Source organism: Onychomys torridus, chromosome 9 (assembly GCF_903995425.1).
Source record: "Onychomys torridus chromosome 9, mOncTor1.1, whole genome shotgun sequence".
In the NCBI taxonomy this organism is placed as follows: Eukaryota; Metazoa; Chordata; class Mammalia; order Rodentia; family Cricetidae; genus Onychomys; species Onychomys torridus.
Genome location: NC_050451.1, coordinates 4,751,640 through 4,777,916, shown reverse-complemented (window position 1 = coordinate 4,777,916; position 26,277 = coordinate 4,751,640). Strand labels below are relative to the sequence as shown.

General features: G+C 39.0%; 1 protein-coding gene across 11 annotated transcripts in view; it reads right to left on the bottom strand.

The window, feature by feature from the left end:
• Pbrm1 (polybromo 1) overlaps nucleotides 1-26,277 on the bottom strand; it is a 107,491-nt gene that overhangs the window by 41,917 nt on the left and 39,297 nt on the right. For 8 of the 11 annotated variants that reach the window (XM_036199910.1, XM_036199913.1, XM_036199914.1 and 5 more), the window contains 7 exons: nucleotides 25,862-26,075; nucleotides 22,629-22,770; nucleotides 20,761-20,858; nucleotides 13,554-13,830; nucleotides 10,576-10,681; nucleotides 7,192-7,834; nucleotides 868-1,079 (listed from right to left, as the gene is read on the bottom strand). In XM_036199910.1, coding sequence (XP_036055803.1) covers nucleotides 868-1,079; nucleotides 7,192-7,834; nucleotides 10,576-10,681; nucleotides 13,554-13,830; nucleotides 20,761-20,858; nucleotides 22,629-22,770; nucleotides 25,862-26,075 — 1,692 coding nt within the window. Of the gene's footprint in view, nucleotides 1-867; nucleotides 1,080-7,191; nucleotides 7,835-10,575; nucleotides 10,682-13,553; nucleotides 13,831-18,744; nucleotides 18,790-20,760; nucleotides 20,859-22,628; nucleotides 22,771-25,861; nucleotides 26,076-26,277 lie in introns of all 11 variants that reach the window. The other 3 variants (XM_036199920.1, XM_036199921.1, XM_036199919.1) reach the window with 1 other exon arrangement.

Here is a 26,277-nt window from a genome sequence, read left to right as displayed (position 1 = left end):
AGTACAACCTTGAATGGGTGTATTCTCTCTAGTAGCAAATGATGTTTATGTAGTTACCTCTATGTTGGCAAAATGATATTCTCACTAATCGGTATGTTCTCATTCTCTATCCCCCCTCAGATATTTCAAGTCAATTAATATTGTTTTCTGATCTTGAGGGAAAATATCTAAGAAGGTCTGATGCTACAGAGTAATACAACTGTTGTATAGTCATATTTCTAGGTATCTATGTGAACTGAAATGTTACACAAAATGATCACTTTTGCCAAGTGATGCATGCCTAAAATCTCAGCACTGGAGGGCATAGGCAAGGAGGATCACGGTTAAGACTGGCACCAGCCTGGGTTACATAGTGAGATCCTGCCTCATTGTCCCTTACCCTCATTACCCCAGAAAAGACTCTCAATTTGCAACGACAAATTCTCATCATCAAAATATTTGCGAATTTGGCAAATAATTCAAAGTGCCGCTTTTAGGTTGATATGATTAAAATGACACTAGGAATGTGGTTCAACTGAAATCTCATCTACTTGTCTGTTTCTCACTGTGTTTAAGAAGAAAGCTCCATTGCTGAAAGATACGGCATCAACTGCCGCATTCGCTGCTGAGAATGCACTGGAGGCCACACAAGCCTCTCAAGCGTGAGGCATTAATAAGTTCTTACACTTGTCATCTAGCTGTGTCAGAAGAAACTTACTCAGTGTGACAACCAAACAGATGATGACAAGATTTCTATCTGAGCATGTCTTATTTGAACTAGTCAACAGTCTGAATCTTCAATCACACAAACTCTCCAAAGCTAACTGTGGCACAGACTAGAACAGACTTCAATATTTCTTCATATTTAATAAGAGAAAAGGAACTAACCTCTTTTTTCTTCTTCTCGTTTTAGTTTATCTTCCTCTATTTCTTTAGGTAATTTTTCCTTTTTTTCTTTTTCCACATCGTTATGCAAATGCTTTGTGGTATAGCTGAGTGCTGGAGAAAGAAGGATCTCTCCATTTTTGCAGAGTTCATCACGAATTCTAATAAAAAACTGCTGAAGTTCTACTGCATCCTCATATATTTCGGAATCTGTCCTATAATGGCATTAAGAGTATCCATTGACACATGAACTGCTTCATCCATAAAACCTCAAGTACATGCTAAATCCCATTAGATGTTTCACTATGTTCACTGATATAATAATAGTATTCTGGCTCAGTTAGAAGGGTGCCCCCACTAAATTTGTTAAAACGGAGTATCTGAGCCATGCATGTGTGATGCTACATGTCTGTGATCCTGAACTTGAGAGGTGGAGGCAGGAGGACCAAGAGTTCAAATTCACTCACTTACATAGTGAATTTTAGGCCAGTCTGAGCTACAACAGACCCTATCTCAAAAACAAAGACAAACAAAAAAAGACAATGAAAAAATACATACACAATTGAGTATCTGAGTTCTCACTCTGTTCCTTTTTCTCAAGGCACATTCCTTCCTCACTCATGTCAAAGGAAAGGCCTCACATTTTTCTCAGACATGATAGGAGTTGGCAGAATCAAGAACTGTACTGTTGCTCCTGACCAAGTCCAACACTTAACTTGCATTTTTTTAAGGAGGGAAGGGGAGATTTTGTGTGTAGTCCTGGCTGTCCTGGAACTAGCTCTGTAGAGCAGGATGGCCTCAAACTCAGAGATCCACCTGTCTCTGCCTTCCAAGTGCTGGATCACAGACATGTAGCATGCTGGGTGGAATTAAGGTCGTGCACCACCACCGTTTGCACCACGGCTGCATCTATTTTCTTAACTGCAGACCCTCATTTACAGAAGGTGATAAAAGATTTAGGCAATGTCTACTTTCTTCCTTTTGGTCCTATAGCATCACTACCTTGACTGACAGCACTCACTGAAGAACTGAACCTAAACTATAGTACAATAGAGTAGCCCAAGCGGAATGCATTTCAGTGCTTGATCTTCCACCAAAAGCTGTGAACCTCTATTTTGAAGGAATGCTTTCCAAATCCAGTAACAAACGATTAGTTGTTTCTCAAAAGTAACTGATTTGAAAGGAACTGGCAGATGCAAATATTGCAAGAGGGAAAAAATTATATGTCATATTCAGAATTTTTCTAAGCTTCTTTCGTTATTAGTAAACTATTAAAAAAAAAAAAAAACTTTATTGAAACATAGTTTCAGTTGGTTACCCAAGCTGGCCTGGAACTCTGTAGGTAGTCTAGGCTAGCTTTGAACTTGTAAGATCTTCCTGCTTCCACCTTCCAAGTGTTGGGATTACTGGCATACGTCACCAGGTGTAGTGGCAAGGTATTATTAACAGTTAGGTAGATATTCTGATTAGGGAGTAGGGCAGCAAAGCGGAGCCAATCAGCTGTCTCCTGACACGGACACTAGAGTATCAGCTGTCAGAGATACTTTGGGTGACTATCCTGCCAACAATGAGAACCGGTAAAGTACTGCCAATAACCTAAAGGGTATTCTGGAGAGGTTCTAGAAACATGTTCTAAAGATCCAGAGATGCTAATACTTTCAGGAAAGCAATAAAAATAAAATTTACTAAGAGAAGAAGCCTCTAAGACACTATTTTTGAAATCTTTCTTGAAAAAGTTTTTTTTTTAATTAATAAAAGCTTACAATTTTAGTGGGAAATTATAAGTGAAAAATATATATTTGGCAAATTCGTATTGCATTGAAAGGGCAGATTTCAAATTTCATCAAGCCACCTGATGTAATTAAATTTTGTACGAATCACTAAACACCAGATATATCCTTTAATTTTTTTTTATTCAAAATGTACTGTGAAGGACTTACTAATCTTTGCTTTAGTTGTTCTTAAAAGATTTCTGTAATATAATTCTAGTTTTCAAAAACATCTTGTAGGGGAAAAAAGTAAATAATGAGATCCTGTCAAGAAAATAGTAAAATAAAAAACTGGGAGGGGTGGTGTACAACTTTAATCCCAGCATTCAAGGGGCAGGTCAGGCTGGGTGGTGGTGGCACACGCCTTTAATCCCAGCACTCGGGAGGCAGAGGCAGGCGGATCTCTGTGAGTTCAAGGCCAGCCTGGTCTACCAAGTGAGTTCCAGGAAAGGCACAAAGCTACACAGAGAAACCCTATCTTGAAAAACCAAAAAAAAAAAAAAAAAAAAAAAAAAAAAAAGAAAGAAAAAAAGAAAAAAAAAAGAAAGAAAGAAAGAGGCACAGTCAGGCAGATCGCTGAACTCCAGGTCAGCCAGGGCTACACAATGAGACTGCCTAAAAAAAAAAAAAAAAGAATGTGTTAGCCCAAAAAAACCAGGTGTTCACTGTGCAAGAACAAAAACTCAAGAGGGAAAATGACCAACTCTAATTTCCTTCAGTTAAGTAAACTTTTCAGGTAAGTCAGACATTCAGCAAAAGGAAACAAGATTATAAAAGAAGCTCTAGGTGTTTTCCTGCACTTGTGTTTCTATGTAGTCTTTCTACCTGCAAGGGAGACAGGCTGCTTTGTGGAATACTGCCACCACACTGGTCAACTGCAGGACTCAGAACTGTGCTGTTCCTGAATGCTACTGTAAATAAACCACTGCCCCCTGTGTCAATTTTCTGCTACTAGTCACTGCTCAGATTCTTTCTATCCCATAGTTGTAGCTAGGGGCAAGTAGCATTGAAATAAGAATCTTCTAGAAATCTACATGTGTAACTCTCATGAATTTAATTATTAATAATACTTATACATCTAGAATGCCTATCATTAATGTGAACAAAGTAGATAAAAGTGTGATGTATAATTCACTAAACAGATAACATTTAAAGCTATTTCCTTCTTCCTTTTGATCTTGTGAAATAGGCTCTCTCTTTATAGGCCAGGCTGGCCTAGAACTCAGAATCCTTCTACCTTAGCTCCCATGTGCTGGGATTACCGGGATAAACCACTACATCTGGCTTATCAATTCTTTTTAAGAATTTATTATTATTTTTTCTTTGTGTGTGTGGTGATTGTATGGGTATGCATCTGTTCATTTGCATGTATATGTTTGTGGGTGTGTGTGCATGCATGTGTATAGAGGTGAGAGGTCAAGGTCAGGTATCTTTATTACTTTCTACCTAATTTTTTTGAGATAAGTATTGTACTTGGAACTCACCGCTGGCTAGGAAGCTCCAGGGATCTTCCTGTTGTCTACCCTCAGCTACTCTCACTCTCAGGCATTATAGTTACAGTTCTGTGCCAGAACGCTGGGCTTTTTTTAATGTGAGGGCTGGGGATCTGAACTCAGGTCCTCAGGCTTGCATGACAAGAACTTCACCCACTAAGCATCTCCCAGGCCCTTTTAAAAAAATTAATTCTTATAAATACCACAAGAAGTCCCAATACTATCTTAATTTACAAAATTTGAAATGGCTTCTGTTATATTTTTAAATTTTACGTGTCTGCTTTTGTTCCCTGAATATATGTCTTTGCACCAGTTACATGATTAGTACCTATAGAGGCCAGAGGAGAGAGTCAGATCCTCTGAACTGGAGTTGCTGATGGTTGTGATCTAGAAGAGCAGCCCGTCCTCTTAACTGCTGAGCTATGGCTCCAGCCCCGTTCTGTTTCTCAACAGAGCTCTGGGCATGAGATAAACTATGCAGTTTACTGTCCCCTATAAATGTGTCTTGGGCTGTATCTTCCAGACTTCAAAAGCAAAAGCCTATCATGTCAACAATAGGAGAATGAAAAGATATTGTTTTCTAGAAATATAAATCACATACTAAGTTCCCCATAATCTAAGAGACACATGCTCTTTAGAAGACTCACTGAACTCAAGCCATGATAGGACCACAGGGAGGTCTTTAGATTTAAGGACTCCTTAAACAGAGAAAACCAGACATCTAATTTCATGAAAGTACTGCTACATCTCATGCACCTAGAACATGCTTGTTAACTAGTAGTCATCCAACAAAAATTACTTGAATAAAAAACTCCTATAGAATTTGACTGCAAGAAATGCCCCACTTTCCTCTTTATTTCTGTTCCTAGTATCTCACAACAAGGAACCATTTCCTAAACATTTTCATTAAGGGTCTTATCAGCCTTAACGCCAACTCTGGAACACAGCATCTTCACACCCCAATCCTTTGCCTTTCTTCATACCATTTGGAGTATCAGCCCTCTATTCATCCTCCAACTCTTTCATGATGCTTTGTACTTTTTTAAGTGAACTCTGGCCCACAAAGTTCCTTACAGCATTATCTTTTCTAAGTGTTGGGTTTTAATATGCTACTTCTCTCTCTCTCTCTCTCTCTTTTTTTGAGCTGAGGATGGAACCCAGGGCCTTGCGCTTGCTAGGCAAGTGCTCTACCACTAAGCTAAATCCCCAATCCTTAATATGCTACTTCACAATTCCCTAAGTATAAGTCCTATTCTGCCCCCAAGCCTTCAAGCTTTTAGAATACAGAGCTCAACAATGTTTCTCATCCATGGCTGTGTTCACTAACTGGTGACTGTCAGCAGTAGTGTCCTCAGTGAGGAACAAACAAGCCACTTCACCAAGTAGCTGTGAGACTATAAAACTCTTCTTCCTGGGTTGGGGATTTAGCTCAGTGGTAGAGCACTTAGGCAAGCACAAGGGCCTGGGTTCAATCCTCAGCTAAAAAAAAAAACAAAAACAAAAACAAACAAACAAAAAACCAAACAAACAAAACTCTTTTCTTCCTATATATCTCTAATTCTCATGAAAATGGAAAAGATTATCACTTCCCTAGAAAAGCATGGATGTGTTAGAGATTGTTTACATGAAGGGCTTTACCATGATGCTTTATAACAAATCCCCACCAGGAAAAGCAATCAATTAGCATTTACTTTTCCTTTAAGGTCTAGAGCAAATGATGGTTTCGAAGATTTCCTACATGGAATGAAACAATCTACAGCTCTCAGCACTGTAACACTATAAACCAAAAGAAGGTAGGATTTACTCTCTTTAAAAAGAGTTCAATTCAACTAAGTGCCTCTAAGAGCATACAGAACTTAGGTTGTAATTGCTGAACTAACTATACTAAGTATGCTACCAGTAAGTGGCAAAGATATACACAGGCCAAGAAACTGAAAAATCCTTAGTAAATGTAAATGTATTCTTTTAAGCCATTTATAGTCCTACACAAGCTCTTAAATTGATAAATACAAGAAAACCCACAGAATCAACTAACCTGGACTCACAGAGTCTGAACTGACAATCAGGGAGCCTGCATGGGACTGACCTAGACTCTCTGCAAATGTGACAGTTGTGTAGCTTGGTCCTCTAGTGGGATTCCTAACAGAGGAGCAGGGGCTGTCTCTCTTTGCTGGCTTTTGGGACCCTACTCATACTGGGCCACCTTGCCCACCCAGCCTTAATACATGGGGAGGTACTAAGTCTTACTGCAACTTGAAATGCCATTTTTTGTTGATATCCGTGGGAGGCCTGCCCCTTTCCTGAACAGAAATGGAGAAGTGGATGGGGGGGGGGGGCAAAAGGCGGCGGGACTGGAAGGAGGGGAAACTGTGGCCAGGAAATAGAGATTGAGGTGGGTAGATAGATGGCTCAAGGGTTAGAAGCACCGACTGCTCTTCCAGAGAAGCCAGGTTCAAGTTCCAGCACCCAGATGGTGGCTCACAACCATCGTAACTCCATCCTCTTCTGGCCTCCGTGGGCACTGCACACATGTGGTGCACAGACATACATGCAGGCAGGACATCTATCTGTACACATAAAATAACAATAAAAAGTTCTTTAAAAAGTGGCTGGATTTAGACCAGTCTAACCTCAAAAAATAACTCAAAGCTCTTTAATTCATTTAAAGCATTCTTAGACTAATTCTCACTGAAACACTCTACTTTTGAGTTCCATCACACACTGTATTACTTAGCCTTTAGAAGACATGTCCTAGAAAGGCTGTATTTCAGGTTTCAGCATTGCACAAGAGCTTTAACCTCGTCTTCCTTTCGCTGGCACTCATTCTGACAACTTAGCAGCGCTCTTTCCACTTTACAGAGTACACCTGCTTTATGTAAGTTTTGATGCCCCCAACACTGTAAAGGGAAAAAAAGTAGTTTTGCCTACCGAGAATTCAAGATAGCAGGCTACCCACTGTAACAACATACCTAAGGTGAAAAAGTTTATCAAAGTAGAATTCCTTCATCTGTTTTGCACTAAACATCACATATTTTCATCATAAAGGAATGGCTTTGAAAACATACCGATTCATCCTCCTTGCCCTTTCCAATACTTCAAACATATGCTCCTGAAATAAATCAAGTCGCCGATAGCGATTACTTTCAACATTCTTCCTAATAATGTCAAATGTAAGAGGAGGTTTGTTGGGAAAGTTTGGATCCACAGCAGGAATTTCTGCTAAGGAGTCACTGTAACATCGTCCTTCATCATCCTGATGACTCATGACTGACACAAAAAGATTATGGATAAGTTCTTGAATCAGCAAGGTCACATTTGGGACATGAGAATCCTCATCTCCCTCCAGGTCTCTCCGAGTTTCAAGGAGGACTTTATGTAGGACAAGAGCATCTTTGTAGATCAAAGACTCTGGTTCATTGTAGGTACAGGCATTATTAAACATCATGACAAAGTCCTCTACCATAGAATCGATATCTTGGTACTTGTTTGCCATCATATGACTTCGAATTTTTTCCATGTCCATGGGCTTTTTAATCGTTAGATAGTAGTCAGGCAGCTCTGATCTAGAGGGGAGTCTTAGAAATATAGCACTGAGGCGACGACCCCTCTTATCAGTATAGTTCTTTACAGCTTCATATACTTCATTTAGTTTCTGCTGCATTGGAGTCATGTACTTTGATTTCTTAGGAGAAACACCACTCTTCCTACCTGAAGAGAGAGATGTAATGTTACGTGGATAAAATGGAGTAAGCATAAATTTTAACATAGCTGGCAGTACAACCATAGGAAAGGGGAAAGGGGCTATCAAAAAACAATTTTTTAAAATAAAAAAAAGGGGGCTATCCCAAGTGATTTGTAAAAACACAGTTATCAGCATATCTTCAGTGAGATAGATCTTACAAAAAAATACATCTGGGGGTTGGGGATTTAGCTCAGTGGTAGAGCACTTGTCTAGCAAGCAGAAGGTCCTGAGTTTGGTCTTCCACTCCAGAAAAAAAGAAAAAAATCTGGAAGAAAACCTTTAATCTTTTCAATAATATATTTATTTATATACATATATAAAATAATTTTATATATGTATATAAACTTTTTTGAGATTGAGTCTGATTATATAACATTGCTGGGCTTTGAACTCTCCACCCTCCAGCCTCAGCCCCTAAGGGTTGGAATTAAAGGTGTATGAATAACACATAAGCTAGTAATTGTGTGTGTGTGTGTGTGTGTGTGTGTGTGTGTGTGTGTGTGTACACATTTTTCTTTTTTCTTTTTGATTTTCTGAGACTGGGTTTCTCTGTGTAACAGCTCTGGCTGTCCTGGAACTTGCTTTATAGACTAGGCTGACAACGAACTCAGAGATCCACCTGCTTCTGCCTCCGGAGTGCTGTGATTACAGAAATATATGTCACCACTGCCCAGCTAATAATCATATTTTTTTTATATGAGATCAAATCCATTTATGCTGAGATAGCTGTGAACAGGTAAGTAAATGAGTATTTCTGTGACATTCTAATGCCATCACCTCTAACATCCCAGAGAACTAAGAATTTCACTACAGGAAAAAAAGATATTGAAACTACCTTGAAATTCTGAAAAACTTGAAAAATTCTTGAAACTTGAGTATCGAAATATCAATTGTGTTTACCATATCTTACCTCTAAATATAAACCCACATTTTCCCTAGTTCCAGTCATGGATAGTCCTAGAAATGATGACCAACTCAGTAACAGGATATCTCCAAACTAGTTTGTTTACAGAAAGAGCTCAAATAGCCAAGGCTAACCTCAAACTAACTACGTAGCCAAGGCTGGCCTTGAACTTCTGATCCTCTGGCCTTCACCTCCCAAAGGCTAGGATTACAGGCAAGTGCCTTCATGCCTGGCTATGTGTACACTTTTATAATTACATGAAGAAATTAATTCCTTAATAACAAAAGAGTGTCATTTAGCAGTAGTTTACAAAGCCTTGGTGAAATTCAGTTTATAGGTAGTTTACATTAAAAAGATGTTAGTTTTTTTTTCCATTCCAATAAACACAGCTCTAAAGATTATTTGACATCATTATTGTTTGCTTGGCATTAAGATTATCTGAAATTGGGGTTGGGGGTTTAGCTCAATGGTAGAGTGCTTGCCTAGCAAGCACAAGGCCCTGGGTTCAATCCTCAGCTCCAAAAATAAATAAATAAATGAATAAATAAAAGATTATCTGAAATTGTTTATTTAGCATTTGTTTTATTTATAATATATTAAATAGGGGCATTGGTGGCACACGCCTTTAATCCCAGCACTCGGGAGGCAGAGGCGGTGGATCTCTATGAGTTTGAGGCCAGCCTGGTCTACAGAGCTGCTAGTTCCAGGACAGACTCCAAAGCTACAGAGAGACGGCTCAGAGGTTAAGAGCACTGGCTGCTCTTCCAAAGGACCTGGGTTCAATTCCCAGCACTTACATGGCAGCTCACAACTATCTGTAACTGGGACCTGACACCCTCACACAGACATTCAAGCAGGCAAAACACCAATGCAAACAAAAGTAAATAAATTATTTAAAAACAAACAAACAAAATATATATTAAATAAGTCAGAAATATCTTCTTTAATTCAATGGTATTATTTTTGATGTGTTCTTTTCCTTTAAAACTTCCAATAAAACCATATCCACATAGGGTACTCAGTCACTGAGTAGGACATTTCTCACCTCCCAAATTCAATCCAGTAGAGTTGTTGGGATTCATTTTTAATTTTATGAAACACAAAACATACACCAACAAAACCTGCCACATTCTTCTTTCTGGCATCTAATAAAGGATAGACAGTGTTCTCATTTAATGGTTGTTACCCACTGCATTCCAGAAAGCAAAAACCTCTGTCATTATATTCAAGTTCCCCTTTTTATGGTTTGGATATAAAATATGCCTTGAGAAGTTCCTCATGGAAGACTTGGAAGCCAGATGGTATATATGATCACTGAGAGGTACTGCCTATGAGAACTCTGCTTTTATCAACAGATTACTCAATGGACTCATAATCGGACAGCAATACTGGGATGGGAAACTATGTAGGAGTAAGTGGGTCACTGGTGGAGCGCTTCTGAAGGTTTCTTATCTTTGGTCACTCCATGTCTTTCTCTCTGCTCCTTGACTCCAGGAGCTAAGCAAATCCGCAACTCTGTGCCCTTCTTACATGATGTTCTATTTTACTATAGCTCAGGAACAATGGAGACTGAGCTTCTGAAGTTGTGCCCAAAGGAATCCTCTCTCATTTCCACTGTCAGATATTCAGTCCCATCAATGAAAAAGCTGAGAGTCTTATACCCTTGTTTACTTAAAACGATTTACCTAACAGCAGAGTGCCAGTGAATAAAAACATATTCATCATTTAATTAAAGAAATGTCAAGAAACTGCCAATCTCTTTTGGCAGACTAAACTGAAGAACCAAATATAAAGCAGACTTACTCAGCTTAAGTTTGGGAGAAGCCATGTCATCATCATCAGGTAGTGGTCCCAGTTCTTTCCTTTTATCTTTGAGTAACTTCTCCAGGATATGGGCATCATTGTATACCTACATTCCAAAAATACACTTGAGATTATTTCCTAAAAACACTATAATTAAGGAGTAAAGAAATTTTTAATCTCTCTGAAGGTGGTGATATATAAATTAATTATCAGCACTTAGGAAGCTGAAAATCACAAGTTTGAAGCCAGCATCAATTACACAGTGAAATCCTATCTTATATATTAAAAACACCAACTAACAAAAAAAATAATAATAATGAATAGGTGTGAATGTTTAAAACATTGTTTAGTACAGTTGATGTTGAATGTGGCCCTCATCCTTAATCCCAGCACTATGGAGGCAGAGGCAGGGGATCTCTTTGAGTTCAAGGCCAATCTGGTCTACAAAGAGAGTTCCAGGGCAGCTAGGGCTGTTACACAGAGAAACCATGTCTCAAGAAAAAACAAAAGAAGAAAGAAAAAGAAAAGAAATGCAAGCTAGTATCTGAGATCCACTACGGTAAAAGTTTACTTTTTATTTTTTTACTTCATGTGTCTGAGTGCTTAACCTACACCACACACACACACACACACACACACACACACACACACACACACACACACACACACACACACACGCGTGTCTGCAGAATGCAGAGGATCCTGAATTCCTTGAACTGTATTCACCTGGGTGCTAGGAATCGAATCAAGAGTCATCTGGAAGAGTAAGTAGTCAGGGCTCTTAACCACTGAGTCATTTCTCTAAGTCTCAGTTTTGTAGGTTTTAACAGAAGTTCCAAAACACTTTTACATGTGTTGTTTTCCTAAAACAAACAAACAAACAAACAAACAAACAAACAAAACCCCCTATCTTCTCTACCAGATCTCCAAGTTAGCAGACTCATCCCAGTGGAAATTTAAGAGTGAAATTATTCCTCCAAAGACTGACCCACTGGTGGTAATCTACAGCCAAGAACAAGGCTCCTCACTCAATGGCTTGCTCCATAGTGGCCTCCTATCTCCCCAGCAGAGGCTATATTCCCTTGAATGTCCACAAGAGCAGAAAAGCAGAAAAAAGGTGACTTTTCTTCTTTGTCTCTCTTCAGGGTGTACAGTAGCCAGGGATACTGAAGACAGTATGAATCTCTATTATATAAAGGCCTATTTCTTCGATCTACAAGTATCCTTAGTGTGTACTTTGCTTCAAATCAAGGGCAGAGAAAAGGAAAATGTTTTATTTTTTAATATTTAAAGTAGATAAAAGATATAAAATAGAAAATATATCAAAGGAGGATCATACTTTGGCTGTACTTATAAGAATTAAAAATCACTTTTTGGTTTGGAAAAAAAAAATCATGGACTAAAGCAAGAGCTAAGTGGCAGAGAACACATAAAAGTCCTGGGCTCAACTGACCCCTCCAACCCCGCCCCTTCTCCCCCCAAAAAAGATAAAGTGGCTAGACACATGACTCAGCAGTTGGAGTGAATAATGCTCTTTCAGAAGACCTGAGTTCAGTTCCCAGGACCCATGTCATGCAGCTCAGAACTATCTGTAACTCCAGTTCCAAGGGATCCAACACCCTCTTCTGACCTTAACATCAGGCACACATATGATGCATAATGCATACAGGCAAAATACTCATACACATAAAACAAAAATAAATCTTTCAAAAATCCTTAAAAATAAGTAAGTAATAAGAAAGATAAAGGTGTGCACCGCCACCACCCGGCCAGTTACTTCTTTTATATCCCTTTAATATCCTATAAAACTCCAGAATAAGCACTATTATTATTATTTCTAAATTATACACAAAGAAACTAAGGTCTAAGAAACTGGCAAAAACAGGAAGAATTTATAACATTCATCTTTTTATTACCATTATTGTCATTTTTTTTTTTGTTTCTTTGAGACAGGGTTTCTCTGTGTAGTTTTGGTGCCTGGCCTGGATCTTGCTCTGTAGACCAGGCTGGCCTTGAACTCAAAGATCCGCCTGGCCCTGTCTCTAGTGCTGGGATTAAAGACGTGTACCACCACCACCCAGCTTTCATTTTTATTTTCTGAGACCATATCTTTTTATATAGCCCAGCTGGCCTAGAACATATGAAGAAGACCAAACTGATCTTAACTTTAGAGATCCACCTGCCTCTGCTTCCTAAATGTTGGGACTACAGTGCACACCTTTATACCCAGCTCTTCATTTTGCATGTGTGTGTATCTGTGTATGTAAACCAGAGTGGCTGTTGGAGGTCTTCACAATGAACCTGGAACTCATTAACCTGGCTAAATTGACTGACAGTCCCAGGGATCCTCTGGTCTTACCTCCCAGCACTGGGATTACAGGTATATACTGCTATATCTGACATTTTACACTGGGTGATGGGGACCTGAACTTATGTTCTGATGCATGCAGAGCAAGACTAAACCATCTCCCCAACACAAAGGATAAAAATTTAGGTGCCATGTAAGTGCATAGAAAACCAAAGGAAGGTCTTAGGTATCTTCCTCAATCATGCTCTGTCTTATCTCACTGACTTTCAGCTAGGCTGACTAGCCAGCAAGCCCTCAGGATCTTCCTGTCTCTTCCTCAGAGTTGGGTTACAGGCATGTGCATATAGGTTATGGCTCGCTGGCCACCAGCCTAGCTGAAAGTCACTGAGATAAGACAGAGAGAAACTAAGACACCTCTAACCCTCCTTTGGCTTCCTATGCTCTTACAGGGATGGGGACAGACAGACAGACACACACACACACACACACACACACACTATTATTATTATTATTATTCTGCCGGGCGGCAGTGGCACAAACTCACCTGGTCTACAGAGCAAGATCCAGGACAGGCACCAAAACTACACTGAGAAATCTTGTCTTGAAAAACTCAAACAAAAAACCCCATTATTGTCCAAAAGGAAAGCACCCACTCTAGGAGCCTCGTTACCTGGGAGCCCTCCTCATTGTAGTGCCTGGCGTTCCGGAACATGAGCTTCATGTCCTCCATCATTCCTTCTTCACCTGCATACTTGTCATTGCGGATGTTATGCTCGATTATTTTCAGGTCCATGGGCTCTAAGATGATTTTATAGTAATCAGGATAGTCCTTCTTGGATGGCTTAACCATAAATAGATCACAAAGTCTTCTGCCTGAACCTGGCTCTCGAGCTTCAAGAACAACATTGAATAAAATTTTCATTCGCTGTTTCCTTATGTTCTTTTTACTGTTGAGGGGGAGGTAGAAAAGGGGAAAAACAACAGGGTCAGTTTTCTTTATCCAAGGATGACCATGATATAAGACAAAACTGTGGGCAGGTACTTCACAATGATTACAGTGTATTAATTAGATGTGCCATAAACATAGTAAGCACCCTGGAAAGGTATAAAAGATTATTAAGCAAATTTATAAAATGATTAAAACAGTGATCCTGGCAGGAACAACCAATGACAAACCTGTTTAGAATAGCTCTCAAAATGTAATGTTCAATCAAAGAGACTGAGTGATACCATAAGAAAAAAAAAATTTAATAACCAGCTGAAATACGTTTGGGGTTTTGAGACAAAGAATGTAATAAAACTAGTTATTTCATTTCTAAACACAGACACAACAAAACAACCCAACAGTATTTCATCTCTTAAGATAGCTACTCCTAAACAGAGTATTCTGGATGCCAGGAATAAAACAAAACAAAACAAACCCCTACCAAACAAATGTCTTCATAGAGAGTACAAATCTCTCTAGCATTGATCATGTCAGGGTCAGTCTCTACTTATTCCTTTACCCAGCATTCCTGTCTAATCCAAAAGTAGCTTGAAGTAGTTAGTCTGTGGTTCATGAGTTCTCTCTAAATGTTTAGTTTTCAGCATGTATCCTTGCCTTTTCTCCAGAGACCAAAATTGAGATAAGATCCTGAAAAGCTGATATGAGTGGTATATACAAGGACCAAAGACTAACACCAGAGTTTAAAAGGGGACAAAGACAGTCACCTTACTTAATTGTTGAGAAAACCAGCTTAGAGGCTAAATGAAACGTTCAAGGCATCATCTTCTAGTTTGACTTCTGATCAATTGTATTATGTCATCAGGATATTGATAAATTCTATCTAGTCTGCACAGCAGTCTCCAAGTGGTCAGGTATGTAAAAAAGATGACTTAAGATTTTCTAGTCCACAAACACCTGCTAAGATCCTATAATATAGTATGTAGAGGTAAGCTTTAGTTGTTTTCCATCTTCTATGAGGAAGGAAGTTCATCACTGAAGAAAATTATACAGCTATGAGTCTCTAAGCCTCGTCTTCAGACTATTCCTACTCTCCTTCTGGGTCATGATACACTGCCTCAATTTAAGGTATAATTTTAAAAACCAGAAAAGAAGCCAGGTATGGTGGTGCATATTTGTAAGCGTAGCACTCAGGAGGTGGAGGCAAGAGGATCATTATTTCAAGATCATCTCTAGATTCATAGTAAGTTTAGGCAAACTTGATCTACATGAGATGGGGGCAGTGTTGGAGAAAGGGGAAAGGAAGGAGGGGGAAGATCATGTGTGCATTTGTGCATGTGGTGTGTGTGTTCAAATAAGAATACTCAACAGTTGAAAAGGCCAGGCGGTGGTGGCACATACCTTTAATCCCAGCACTCAGGAGGCAGAGGCTGGTGGATCTCTGACTTTAAGGCCAGCCTGGTCTACAGAACAAGTTCCAGAGTTCCAGGACAGCCAGGGCTACAAAGAGAAACCCTGTCTTGAAAAACAAAACACAAACAAACAAAAAAGAAAACCCAGACACCCTTCAGTCTCAGAAATATCTAGATAGCATGACGGAGGTCATGACAAATTGAAGTGACCTAAACAGGAGAGAAAAGAAGAGAACTTTGGTTCCTAGACCTGGGCCCACCCTCAGTACAAGCCTTTACTCTGCCTGCCCTCCTCCTCTGTGGCCTGTCACCATTCTTCAGATTTCTCTTTCAGAGCTGTTGTCTCTCAGTCAAGGGAACAGTTGTTAGCTAACCTAGGAGATGATTCATTTAATGGATAGTGTTTCCTCCAAGAAGCAATATGGGACAGTGACGTGGAAAAGGTGTTCTTGATCTCTAGGTCTGTAGCTATTAAGAGGGACAAAGCTCCAAAATGGCAGAGCTCCACACTGGGGCAAGACAACTTTACCTTCCAAGAACCGAGAAGAAATTTCAGAACTTGAATCAAAAGTCACAGAAGTCATACTTAAAACCAAGTTGCTTATGGCTTGTTTAGAAATGTCTAACATGTAGAACTTGACTTTAAAAAGAAGATGTAAGAATTCAGCTTTGAAACGCTTGGCTTAAAAGAGCTCACTAGTTAACTCAGAAAGAAATCAGTTCCTCATTCCTGAAGTTCCAAGAAGCAGAACACTTCAGTCAAAGGCCAGACCTGAACCAGGAGATTAACTTTATTCTCTTCCAGGATTCTGCAAACCATTTCCAATATCAGGAGACTTTTCTATATGAAGCTACAAACACTTTCATTTGGGACTGATCTGTTGCAGACTTTAGTGAGATTTTAAAAGACAAAGTTTTTAACTGAATTTTATCAAGTAACATAGAAAATGGTCCATTCTCTCAATGCCAATAATCCCAACACTTGGTAGCCAAGAATGAGTCATATTCAGAACATGAATCTATCTATTCTAGTAAAAGTTCTAATAAAAAGTTGTTCTAATCTAGTAACTGTAATTTCCTTTTTTCTACATATATCATGAACAATATATAATTGGTTTACAGCCTCAGAGGGGCTATTACAAAACTATTACTAGGGTCACACATGACCTTCTTTGAACAAATCCAGTTTTATTATTTCACTTTCAGTTTTCTAAATCATAACATATTGCCTTTGAGACTGAGAAGCACTGGTCCAGGCAAACTTCAGGGCTGACCTTCATAACAACTGTGTTAACTTTAGTGGCTACTACTACTTTTATCTCTAATATGTACAGTGAACATTATTCCATAGATGGCTTCTGACAGCTTCATATACTTTATGGAACAAATAAATCCTATATTACAAAAGTATAGAAACTTCAGCTGCCCCCTCCTGAATCTCTGGCTATTTTCTTCTTAATGTGTGTGTGTGTGTGTGTGTGTGTGTGTGTGTGTGTGTGTGTGTGTGTGTGTGTGTGTGTGTGTGTGTGTGTGTGTGTGTGTGTTTTCTCCTGGACCTGGAATTACAGGTAGCTGTGAGCTATCTGATGTAGTTCTGGGAACCAAACTTGAGTCTGTCAGAAGAACAGCAAGTTCTTTTAACCACAGAATCACCTCTCCAGCCCCCTTTCTGTCCATTTCCAATGTCACTTTGCTTTTCAGGATCATTCTTAGAATACCTGTAGACATTCTATCCCTTCACCTCTTTTAAGCTAATAACTACTAGTCTTTTGGTAACCTCCATTTTTTTGAAAAGGTACATTAAAAATAGGTCCCACACCTTTTAACCAGCATGAACATTCTTTGAGAATCAGTATCTTGAAGCATATTAAGGTAAGATCATCTGGCTTCTTTCCTCCCTGAGACCGGGTCTCACAATGTGAGCTAGCGTAGTAGTCTAGAAGTCCTGTCTCAGCATTGCCAGGATTGTAGGTATCTGTTTACTATCATGCCTGTCTAAAACTCTTGCTATTTTCCTGACAAAAATCTCACATGATGCAGCTAAAGCTAGAGTCAAACTCAGAATCCTCCTGCCTTTGCTCCAAGTGTGTAGATTACAAGTATGAGCCATGGGCTGGAGAGATGGCTGCTCTTCCAGAGGTCCTAAGTTCAATTCCCAGCAACCACATGGTGGCTCACAACCATCCGTGATGAGATCTGGTGCCCTCTTCTGGCCTGCAGGGATACATGCAGGCAGAACACTGTATACACAATAAATAAGTAACTCTTTAAAATAAATAAATAAAATAAATAAACCAAGTATGAGCCACAATGCCCAATGAAAATACATCTTAAGAGAACTCAAAATCAAGACTGTCCATCATTGTGTACTTAAGGGGATTCCAAGTCAAATCATATACACTATTGTGATAAAGATAATTTTAGAGGAGATTGGCCATAAAAGGTTCTGTAATAAGAGTATCAGGATAGTAGAGCAAGCTTCCAACACATGAAAAACAAAATATAAATTCAAGAAAAGGCAGGGTTGGAGACTTAGCTCAGTGGTAGAGCATTTGCCTAGCAAGTGCAAGGCCCTGGGTTCAGTCCTCAGCTCTGAGAAAGAAAAAAAAAAAAGAAATAGAAAAAGAAAAAAAAAAAGGCACAATGATTATGAGTGAGAAGAGACTCTGTTTTGAATCTCCTTAAAAACAAAACAAAACAAACAGATTCTCATATTATAACCCAGGCTAGCTTCAAATTAATAATGATTCTCCTTCCTGGGCCTCTTGGATGTTCTGATTATGGTAGTGAGCTGCTACACCTAAGAATGCCTCTAACTCCAGTCCCAGACAATCTGACACCCTTTTTTGGCCCCTGCAGGTACTCCATGCACATGGTGCACAGATATACATCCACACACATAAAATAAAAAGACATCTAAAAAAAAAACCACTATACACTATCATTCAGCACTGTAGCATGGCAACTTGTAGGCTGTACTGAAAATCCTAAGTAAAATACAAAAGATGCCTTAAAGAAATGGATGCTTTTAAGAAGTAAGATGCCGACAGGATCAGAGACTAAGAAAATTAACAAGAAGCACTAGCCCAACACACTGCACAAGTGCCTGCAGGCACTGATAACTGGTTTGCCATTGTTGATTCTGACCTCTCCACCATCTCAGTCAGTAAGGCATTCCTGAGATGCAACCAGCACCCACAAGCCCATGTCACGGACTATGCCAGCCTCTACCTCTTGCTCAAGAAGCATAGCCACAATGATAAGTGAGGGGACTGTCTGCCCCTGGAAAAGCAAGCCAGTAACAAATTGAAGGTAGTCACGGACATAGGGAGGCTAATTTTGACACACTAACAAGACTTTTGCTGTCTTTACTCATAAAATAAACTGGTATCCCAAACACTTGTTTCACATGCATAAGGTTTTTCTTCTCATAGTGTCAGTACTGACCATGGCACAGAAGAATTACACTTTTAAAAGTATGTTTATGCATAAAAAGGTCTGCACACCTGGATAGCCTCCTGAGACCCAACATCTCACTGTCATGAGTATTCCTGGGAAAGCAGAAACAAACAATACATGTGAAGAAAAATAAAACAAGCAACATTGGAGGGTTATGCATAAGCCAAATATGATTGAGAAAAAAGAAGATTATTTGGTCCAAAAGATAAAAGATCATAACACTTGAAACATTTCAACACAGAAAACAGAAAGCAGATTTTTCAGTAGAAGGTAGGGGGAAAGGATGCATTTCTAGAATGAAGAGAATACATAATCACAAACCATTTTTTAAAGACTTTTCAGTATTAAAAAAATAAAGCAAAAATAGAATCATATACATTATTGAGGAGTAGAGTGGTATTTGGAAAACATGGCTCTGACACCTCTGGCCAAGCTCATGTTTGCTTGACTTCTGCAGAAACTAAGTTATTATCAAAACCTTTTAACTAAAGGTTCATCACTTTCTTACTGACCAATAGGACTTAATTCTCTATCTTTTTTAAATTTCCACACATGCTTGTAGCCCAGACCTGGGATAGTTTTTTTGTTTTTTTTTTTAATTGTTAATTTATGGCTCTGCCACTTTTTTTTTTTCACTTTATTATATGAACCATTTCCTAGGAAAACTATTCACAAGGAGACTTTTGTCTGAAATATGATCTAATAATATTAATAACATATAGCTTAGTGTTCTTTTCATAGGAAGTTGAAGGGCAATTACTTCATCTACTTGGACTGACTATACCACAAACTAGGGCCCCCAGAGCTTGTAATTTTTAAGTGTCTAGCCTAGGTTAATGCTTCCTTAACTTATTTAAAGTGTTTCCTCCATGCTGGTGCCAACTGCACCATCACTTTTGCCTCCATTACCTTCTTTTGCCTGAGAAGTTTCTATCTTTGATTGGTGACTGATCTTACTCAGAGATGTTCTTGATTTGATGTCTCTGATCTGGTTTCACATTTTTCCTCCGTGGTCCCTAGTATAACAAGGAATTAAGAACTTGGAAGGATGAAATTCATAGGCCAATAATGGAGGAGATTTGCATCTCAGGGTACACCGACTAATTTAGCTAATACTGCATAGCTTTGCAGTTATTGTCCAAGTTAAAAACTGTTCCCAACTGCTGTTTAAGAGAGAAAGACAGGGTAGCTTTTTACTCCTGAATCACATTTCAAAATCTTCTGATTTTAGTGGGTCTTTTAATGCAAATACAGAAATATATTAAAAAATGAACTGGCTTCTTCATTCAATTCTGAGACTGTCAAGCCCTGCTATTAATGATTAACTTATTCCTTGTTCAAGGGATCCCCTCAGACTGACTACTGCTACAAAGAATGTAAATCTTCAGGGAGAATATGGTGTTCCAAAATGATCAGGCCAGAGAAATTCCAAGAGATGTCTTGCATGATTCCTTATAAGAGCCTCGCTTCAGAATCTCAGTGAAGTTCCTCTCCTTAAAACCAGTGAGGAGAAGAAAAGGATTAGGGAAGTTGAGAGGATAGTAAGGAAAACACAAAAAAACACCCAAATAATCAGCTTAACATTTTATTGCCTATAATAGTTATGATTTTATATTCTCAAAACCGTAAGCAAAGACGGTTAACCAAGTTAATAATGAAAAGCAACTATCAGAACAGTGACTTATCTCCCTGCAGCAGCAGAGCTGACTTACTCCTTACCTTTTTTCATTCATTACTGCTCCATTTTTGCAACTCAGTATGAAACAGTTATCTAAGATTTAAGTGGCACTTTGAAAATGCCACCTGAAAAAAGAAAACTGGACAGCAAAAAGAATAGCATGTTTCCCTAAGCTACATGTCATTTTTCTTAAAGAAATATGGTAGTTGTAAAAAAATAAAACACTATCCAACTTACAAATGAATTGGAAAAGACATATTACCAAGAGCATACTATCAAAGCTTTCAGAAGAATTCATACTTCACAGCTTACATTGTTTTCTGCGTTTATCTAAAATAAAATACATAAGAACTGAGCTGGTTCCAGATATGGGAAGAACATATACCTTTTTCTTTTGGCACTACCAGTATCAGAAGTGGCTGAAGAGATCATGCTGTCTCCGTCCTCAATGTCATCTCTCCTGGCAAGCTCTTTCTTCTTTGCCTAAAATAGAGTAAATGCCAGGAGTCAGCCTCACACGTCAGGCATTCTATGAATATATGAATGTTAAAGAACCAGGCATATCACATTCATTCAGAGAGCAACAACTTCACATAGGATGAACAAAACTGAACAGTGTTCAAACATTTTCAATAATCTAATTTAACAAAAGCCTTCACCATAGAAAAGTAGGTTAAAAAATGGATTCATACTAAAAATCAATGCTACATAGAGCATATATGACCATCAATGGCATGGTACAGTTAAAAGTTCTGAGGCGAGCTATGGGGTCAGCTGGCCCAGCAGGCCACACTTAAGTTAAGCTAATCTGGAGGGGGCCTTTGGCACCTGATTTCTAAGCAGTATGACAAAGAAAAAAGTTTAAAACTGAGTGGAGAGCCGGGCAGTGGTGGCGCACACCTGTAATCCCAGCACTTGGGAGGCAGAGGCAGGTGGATCTCTGTGATTCGAGGCTAGCCTGGTCTACAAAGCGAGTCCCAGGACAGCCTCCAAAAGCTACAGAAAGACCCTGTCTTGAAAAACCAACCAACCAACCAACCAAACAAACAAAAAAACCCCCAAAACCAAAACCAAAACCAAAACCAACTGAGGTGATTTTTCATTACACACCTTAAGACCCCCTTGCAAGCACAGCTGAAAGGGCCAAGCACAGCAAATTTAGAGGATAGACAGACACAGCAAAGACGTGTGAAATTCACAGCTGAGAGGCAGTGCTGACATAAAAATAAAGAAAGACTCTGTCTAACTTAAAATTGCTTTTGCTTCTTCTTGGTTCAAGATTATTCTTGCTTCTGGAAATAATATACCAAGAGCTGTGAGACAGGCCAGCAAGATGGTTCAATGGGTAAAGGTGTTTGGTGCCAAGTCTGATGACTGGAGTTTGATTTCCTGGACTCACATGGTCCTAGGGGAGAACTGATTCCTACAAACTGTACTCTGACCAGCCCCCTGCCACCACACAAATGAAAAAGACAAAACCAACAAGAACAAAAAACTCACATGTAAGACAGTTAATCCAGAACTCGCTCTGTAAATCAGGCTGGCCTCGACCTCAGACATTTGCCTACCTCTGCCTCCCGAGTGCTGGGATTAAAGGCCATACTACACCACCACCACCACCACCACCACTTTGCCTGGGTTAATTCTGTATTTCATATCTATCTTTTGTCCTAAAAATCCCTAGATGACCCAAAAGCATCTAGTTCTCTCCAAGATATGCTATAAGAGATTGGACAAACACTTGGATACTACAATGATGAATCAGATATTCTTTTGCCAAAGCCAGCTCCACCTGCTGTGCCCCCCCACTTGTGTGTGCGCGCACACACACACACACACGTTTGTTATACAGCACGACCTGGTGGGAAAATTAGAGTCTCTTTGCCTCTGGCTCCTCCTGAGTGCTGGGATCATAGTTGTATGCTACTAGGCCCACAAAGACCATCCCTATATTAACAAAGTCTAGAACTGAAGGACTAAACTGTAGACGGGACAATTACCATCTGGAAGTGAAGGGTAATTTTCTCTGACTACTGTAACTGGCTCTCCCCACAGGGCCTTGCTTCCTCTACTACAATGTATTTAAAATATTTCTTCTCTCCAGGGCTTTGATAAGTTTTAAAAACATTCAACAGTACTTGTAGTAGAAACAATTGACTCAATATTCTAGGGATGGAGATGGGAGACACATATCTCAAAAGGACACTCCAAACACATGAAACTAATTCAGTGATACAACAAACAGCAACATACCTGCATGACTTGCTGTAATTTCAGAACTCGCTTATAGATGGTTGAATTGGGAACATTATAGCGTTTGGCATTTTCAAACATTAAATTCAGATCACACTCCAAATGATCTAAAGTTTCATATTCTTGGTTTTTTAGCTTTGTTCTGTGAAAGACAAATAAATGATTAGAAGTTTCTATTATGAAAATTACCAATCATCCTCCTGAAAATCTACCACAAAAACTTTCACAAGCACAACACAATGTCTTTATTAACCACTTGTAACTGGCTTTCAAGTTAAAAAGTAAGGTCTAAAGCACTATTAAATTTAGACAATATCACAGTTTACCTAAAAAAATAAACTAAATAATAGGACTTAGTAAAGTGGTCAACTGTGAAAGCAAATACACTAGGAAAACTCCCAGTGAAAAAATCCTGAGAAACAAAAACTAGATTTTTAAACTAATTCAATCAATCACCATTAACTATTAGTTTCTGAAAATTAGGATGCCACTCCAGTTCATACAGGTTACTGTGATAAGGTCCTGAAAAAACATCCAGAGTCAGGGGTGGGGATTTAGCTCAGTGGTAGAGTGCTTGCCTAGCAAGCACAAGGCCCTGGGTTCAGTCCTCAGCTCTGGAAAACAAAAAACAAAAACAAAAAACAAAAAACCCATCCAGAGTAACAGATTATCTCCAGAGAAGACGCACAGACAGAGAAGGGCTCTCATGATGGGAGACTAGAGGCAGACCTAGCTGCCAAGTCTACTGACTACTACTCCTCTAGAGCAGTCCTTACAAAGAACAGAGTGTGCAGCTGAGAACTGTCTATTTTACTTAACATCCCTAAGAATTCAAGCATTTTAGACACTCTTGCTATTACTAACCACCAGCTCTCAGATGGGCTGTATGCTCTTTGAATATAGTCTCTATTGGCTCTAACTGTATGAATTTTGGAAATGAACCTTTACATTGATTATAGTACTTACATGCTAATCATCGAAATAAAAAAAAACTGTGCTAAGAAAATGACAATAGGTGAAAACAGCAATGGATGTAGAGATCCCAAATTTTCTCACAGAATGTACTGTCTAATCTGCATCTAAAGTTTCACTTTATTCAAGTGATATTCAGATTCTGTGCAGTGCTTAAGGAGCTATTAATATCAGAAAACATCTCTGGCCAGGGGCAGTGGCACACGCCTTTAATCCCAGCAGAGCCAGGTGAATCTCTGTGAGTTCAAGGCCAGCCTGGTCTACAGTGCGAGATTTAGGAAAGGCACCAAAATTACACAGAGAAACCATATCTTGAAAAACCAAAAACAACAACAACAAAAACAAAACAAATTCTCTGGATATAGCAAAAACAATTAAACACAAATTCAGTTCTCAGTACCAGCTCATGAGCCTACCACAGCTTATTCCTGCCAAACCAAAGGTGAAGCAGTAGCTGTTAAGAACACCCACAAAGAACAGAAACTCTGGGCCAGCAAAAGAGTCAGTGGGTAAAAAGATTTGCTGTCAAGTCTGACAACCAAGTTCAATCCCAGATCCCACAGTGAAAGAACTGACTCCTGAAAGTTGTCTTCAGACCACCACACGAGTTATGGTATGCCTGTGACTGCATTCTACAATTATATGTACACATGCCACAAAACAGAATCCAAACCTGAAAAGAACTGCTTGTTCAGCGCCAGTGTTACTCAACGGTAATGGGGTACTGGGGTAGGGTAGAGGGACATGGGGATGGCAAACCCTAGCACAATGGAGAGTGGCTTGAGGAGCCACTCCAGCCAGTTCCTCTAACTTGTTTGACTTTTCTTTCGTTGGGGCTGGAGACTGAACCCAAGGGATGCTAAAAAAATACACTACCACCAGCCCCAGTCTTCTACTCTGTGCTGTTTGGGGAGACATCCACCTCTTCCTTCTGCCAACAAATATTCCTAGGACCATGGTGGATCACATAGCCATTAAAATCAAAAGAAGTTCAAAATCAAGTTTCTTACTTGCATTTAACAAATTTTAAGAGCACAATATCTGTGACTTGTGATTATCACACAGGATGATACTCGTAAAACATTATTTCTAGCATCATAGAAAGCTTTTGAATAGCACAGCTGGAAACATAGTTCCATCTGTCTTTCAAAATTTTAGTGTGATGCCTGCAAGGCCTCAACTATTTCACTACTTTCCATTCTTTTTTGTTTTGTTTTGTTTTTTTTTTTTTTGGTTTTTTGAGACAGACTTTCTCTGTGTAGCTTTGTGCCTTTCCTGGAACTCACTTTGGAGACCAGGCTGGCCTTGAACTCACAGAGATCTGCCTGCCTCTGCCTCCCGAGTGCTGGGATTAAAGGCGTGCACCACCACCGCCCGGCTACTTTCCATTCTTTCACATTAGTATATACATTATAGTGGTTCTCAACCTTCCTAATGCTGTGATTTTTTAAATAGGGGAAGATGCAGATGAATCTTCCAAATTCTGTATCTTCTCACTTAACAAATCGAAGTGTGTATTACAAAATTCCAACTCGGAACAACTGTTAACTAAGATAGCTGATTTAAAATGAACTAATGACTAGAGCGATAACTCTGAAGGTAACAGCACTGGCTACTTTTCCAGAGAACTGAGGTTTGATCCCAGCCCCCACATGTCACCTCACAACTGCCTGTAACTGGAGTTCCTGGGAATCTGATGTCCTCTTCTGGCCTTTGCAGGCACCAGGTACTCACACAGTATATAGACAGACATGCAGACAAAACACCCATAAAAGTGTTTAAAAAATAAGCGTTTATTTTTTAAATAAAGGAAAAAGAAATTAAAGATAAAAAACAATTACAAGGGAAATTTGTAACGTATAAAATTCACTATCCTTCCAAAGGCAAAGAAAATAAATGACAATTTTCTAGACTATTTTCTAAATGAATGTTAGCCTAATTTCTGTATCATTTTAGTAAGGCCAAATAAACTGATTTCCTGTATGCTGAGGCAGGAGGACTTTGAAGCCAGCCAGGACTACACTACAAGACTGTTTCAAAAAAAGTTGACTAAATGAAGAAATATCAATGAATGACAGTGTGGGCATAAAGGTTTCTCCTTTGTTTTTACTTTACTCAGTTATAAGACAGACACTTAAATACTGAGGTAAATTTTTTTTTCACCATTTAATATCCTTATCTATTTCTGGACATAGGGTATGTGCAAACTCAACTAACAAGAAGACATACCCATACTGATTATTAATGTAGAGCAGTCTTACCTGATCTGTTGAAGCGATATGGGCATTTTAATTTGCTGATAATAATCTGGGTATTTTTTCTTTGAAGGCAAATGGAAAAAAGGTTCAGCTATTAGCTGCCCTTGGTTATTCCGACAACTCCTAACTGTGTCATAAAGCTGATGAAAAGGATTTGAAACATCCATAAAGGAAGTGATGCTCTCGGCTTCAGACTCCCCTTCTTCATACCGTGCAGCTGGAAAGACAAACACATATTTACCAGGGAAATAAAGACAAAACAATCAACATTTAATTTTATTAATTCTTTTTTTAAGTGCTTTTTTTTTTTTTTTTTAATTTTATGTGCATTAGTGTTTTGCCATGGGTTTTGGATCCTCTGGAACTAGTATTACAGTTTTAAGCTGCCATGTGGGTGCTGGGAACTGAACTCAGGTCCT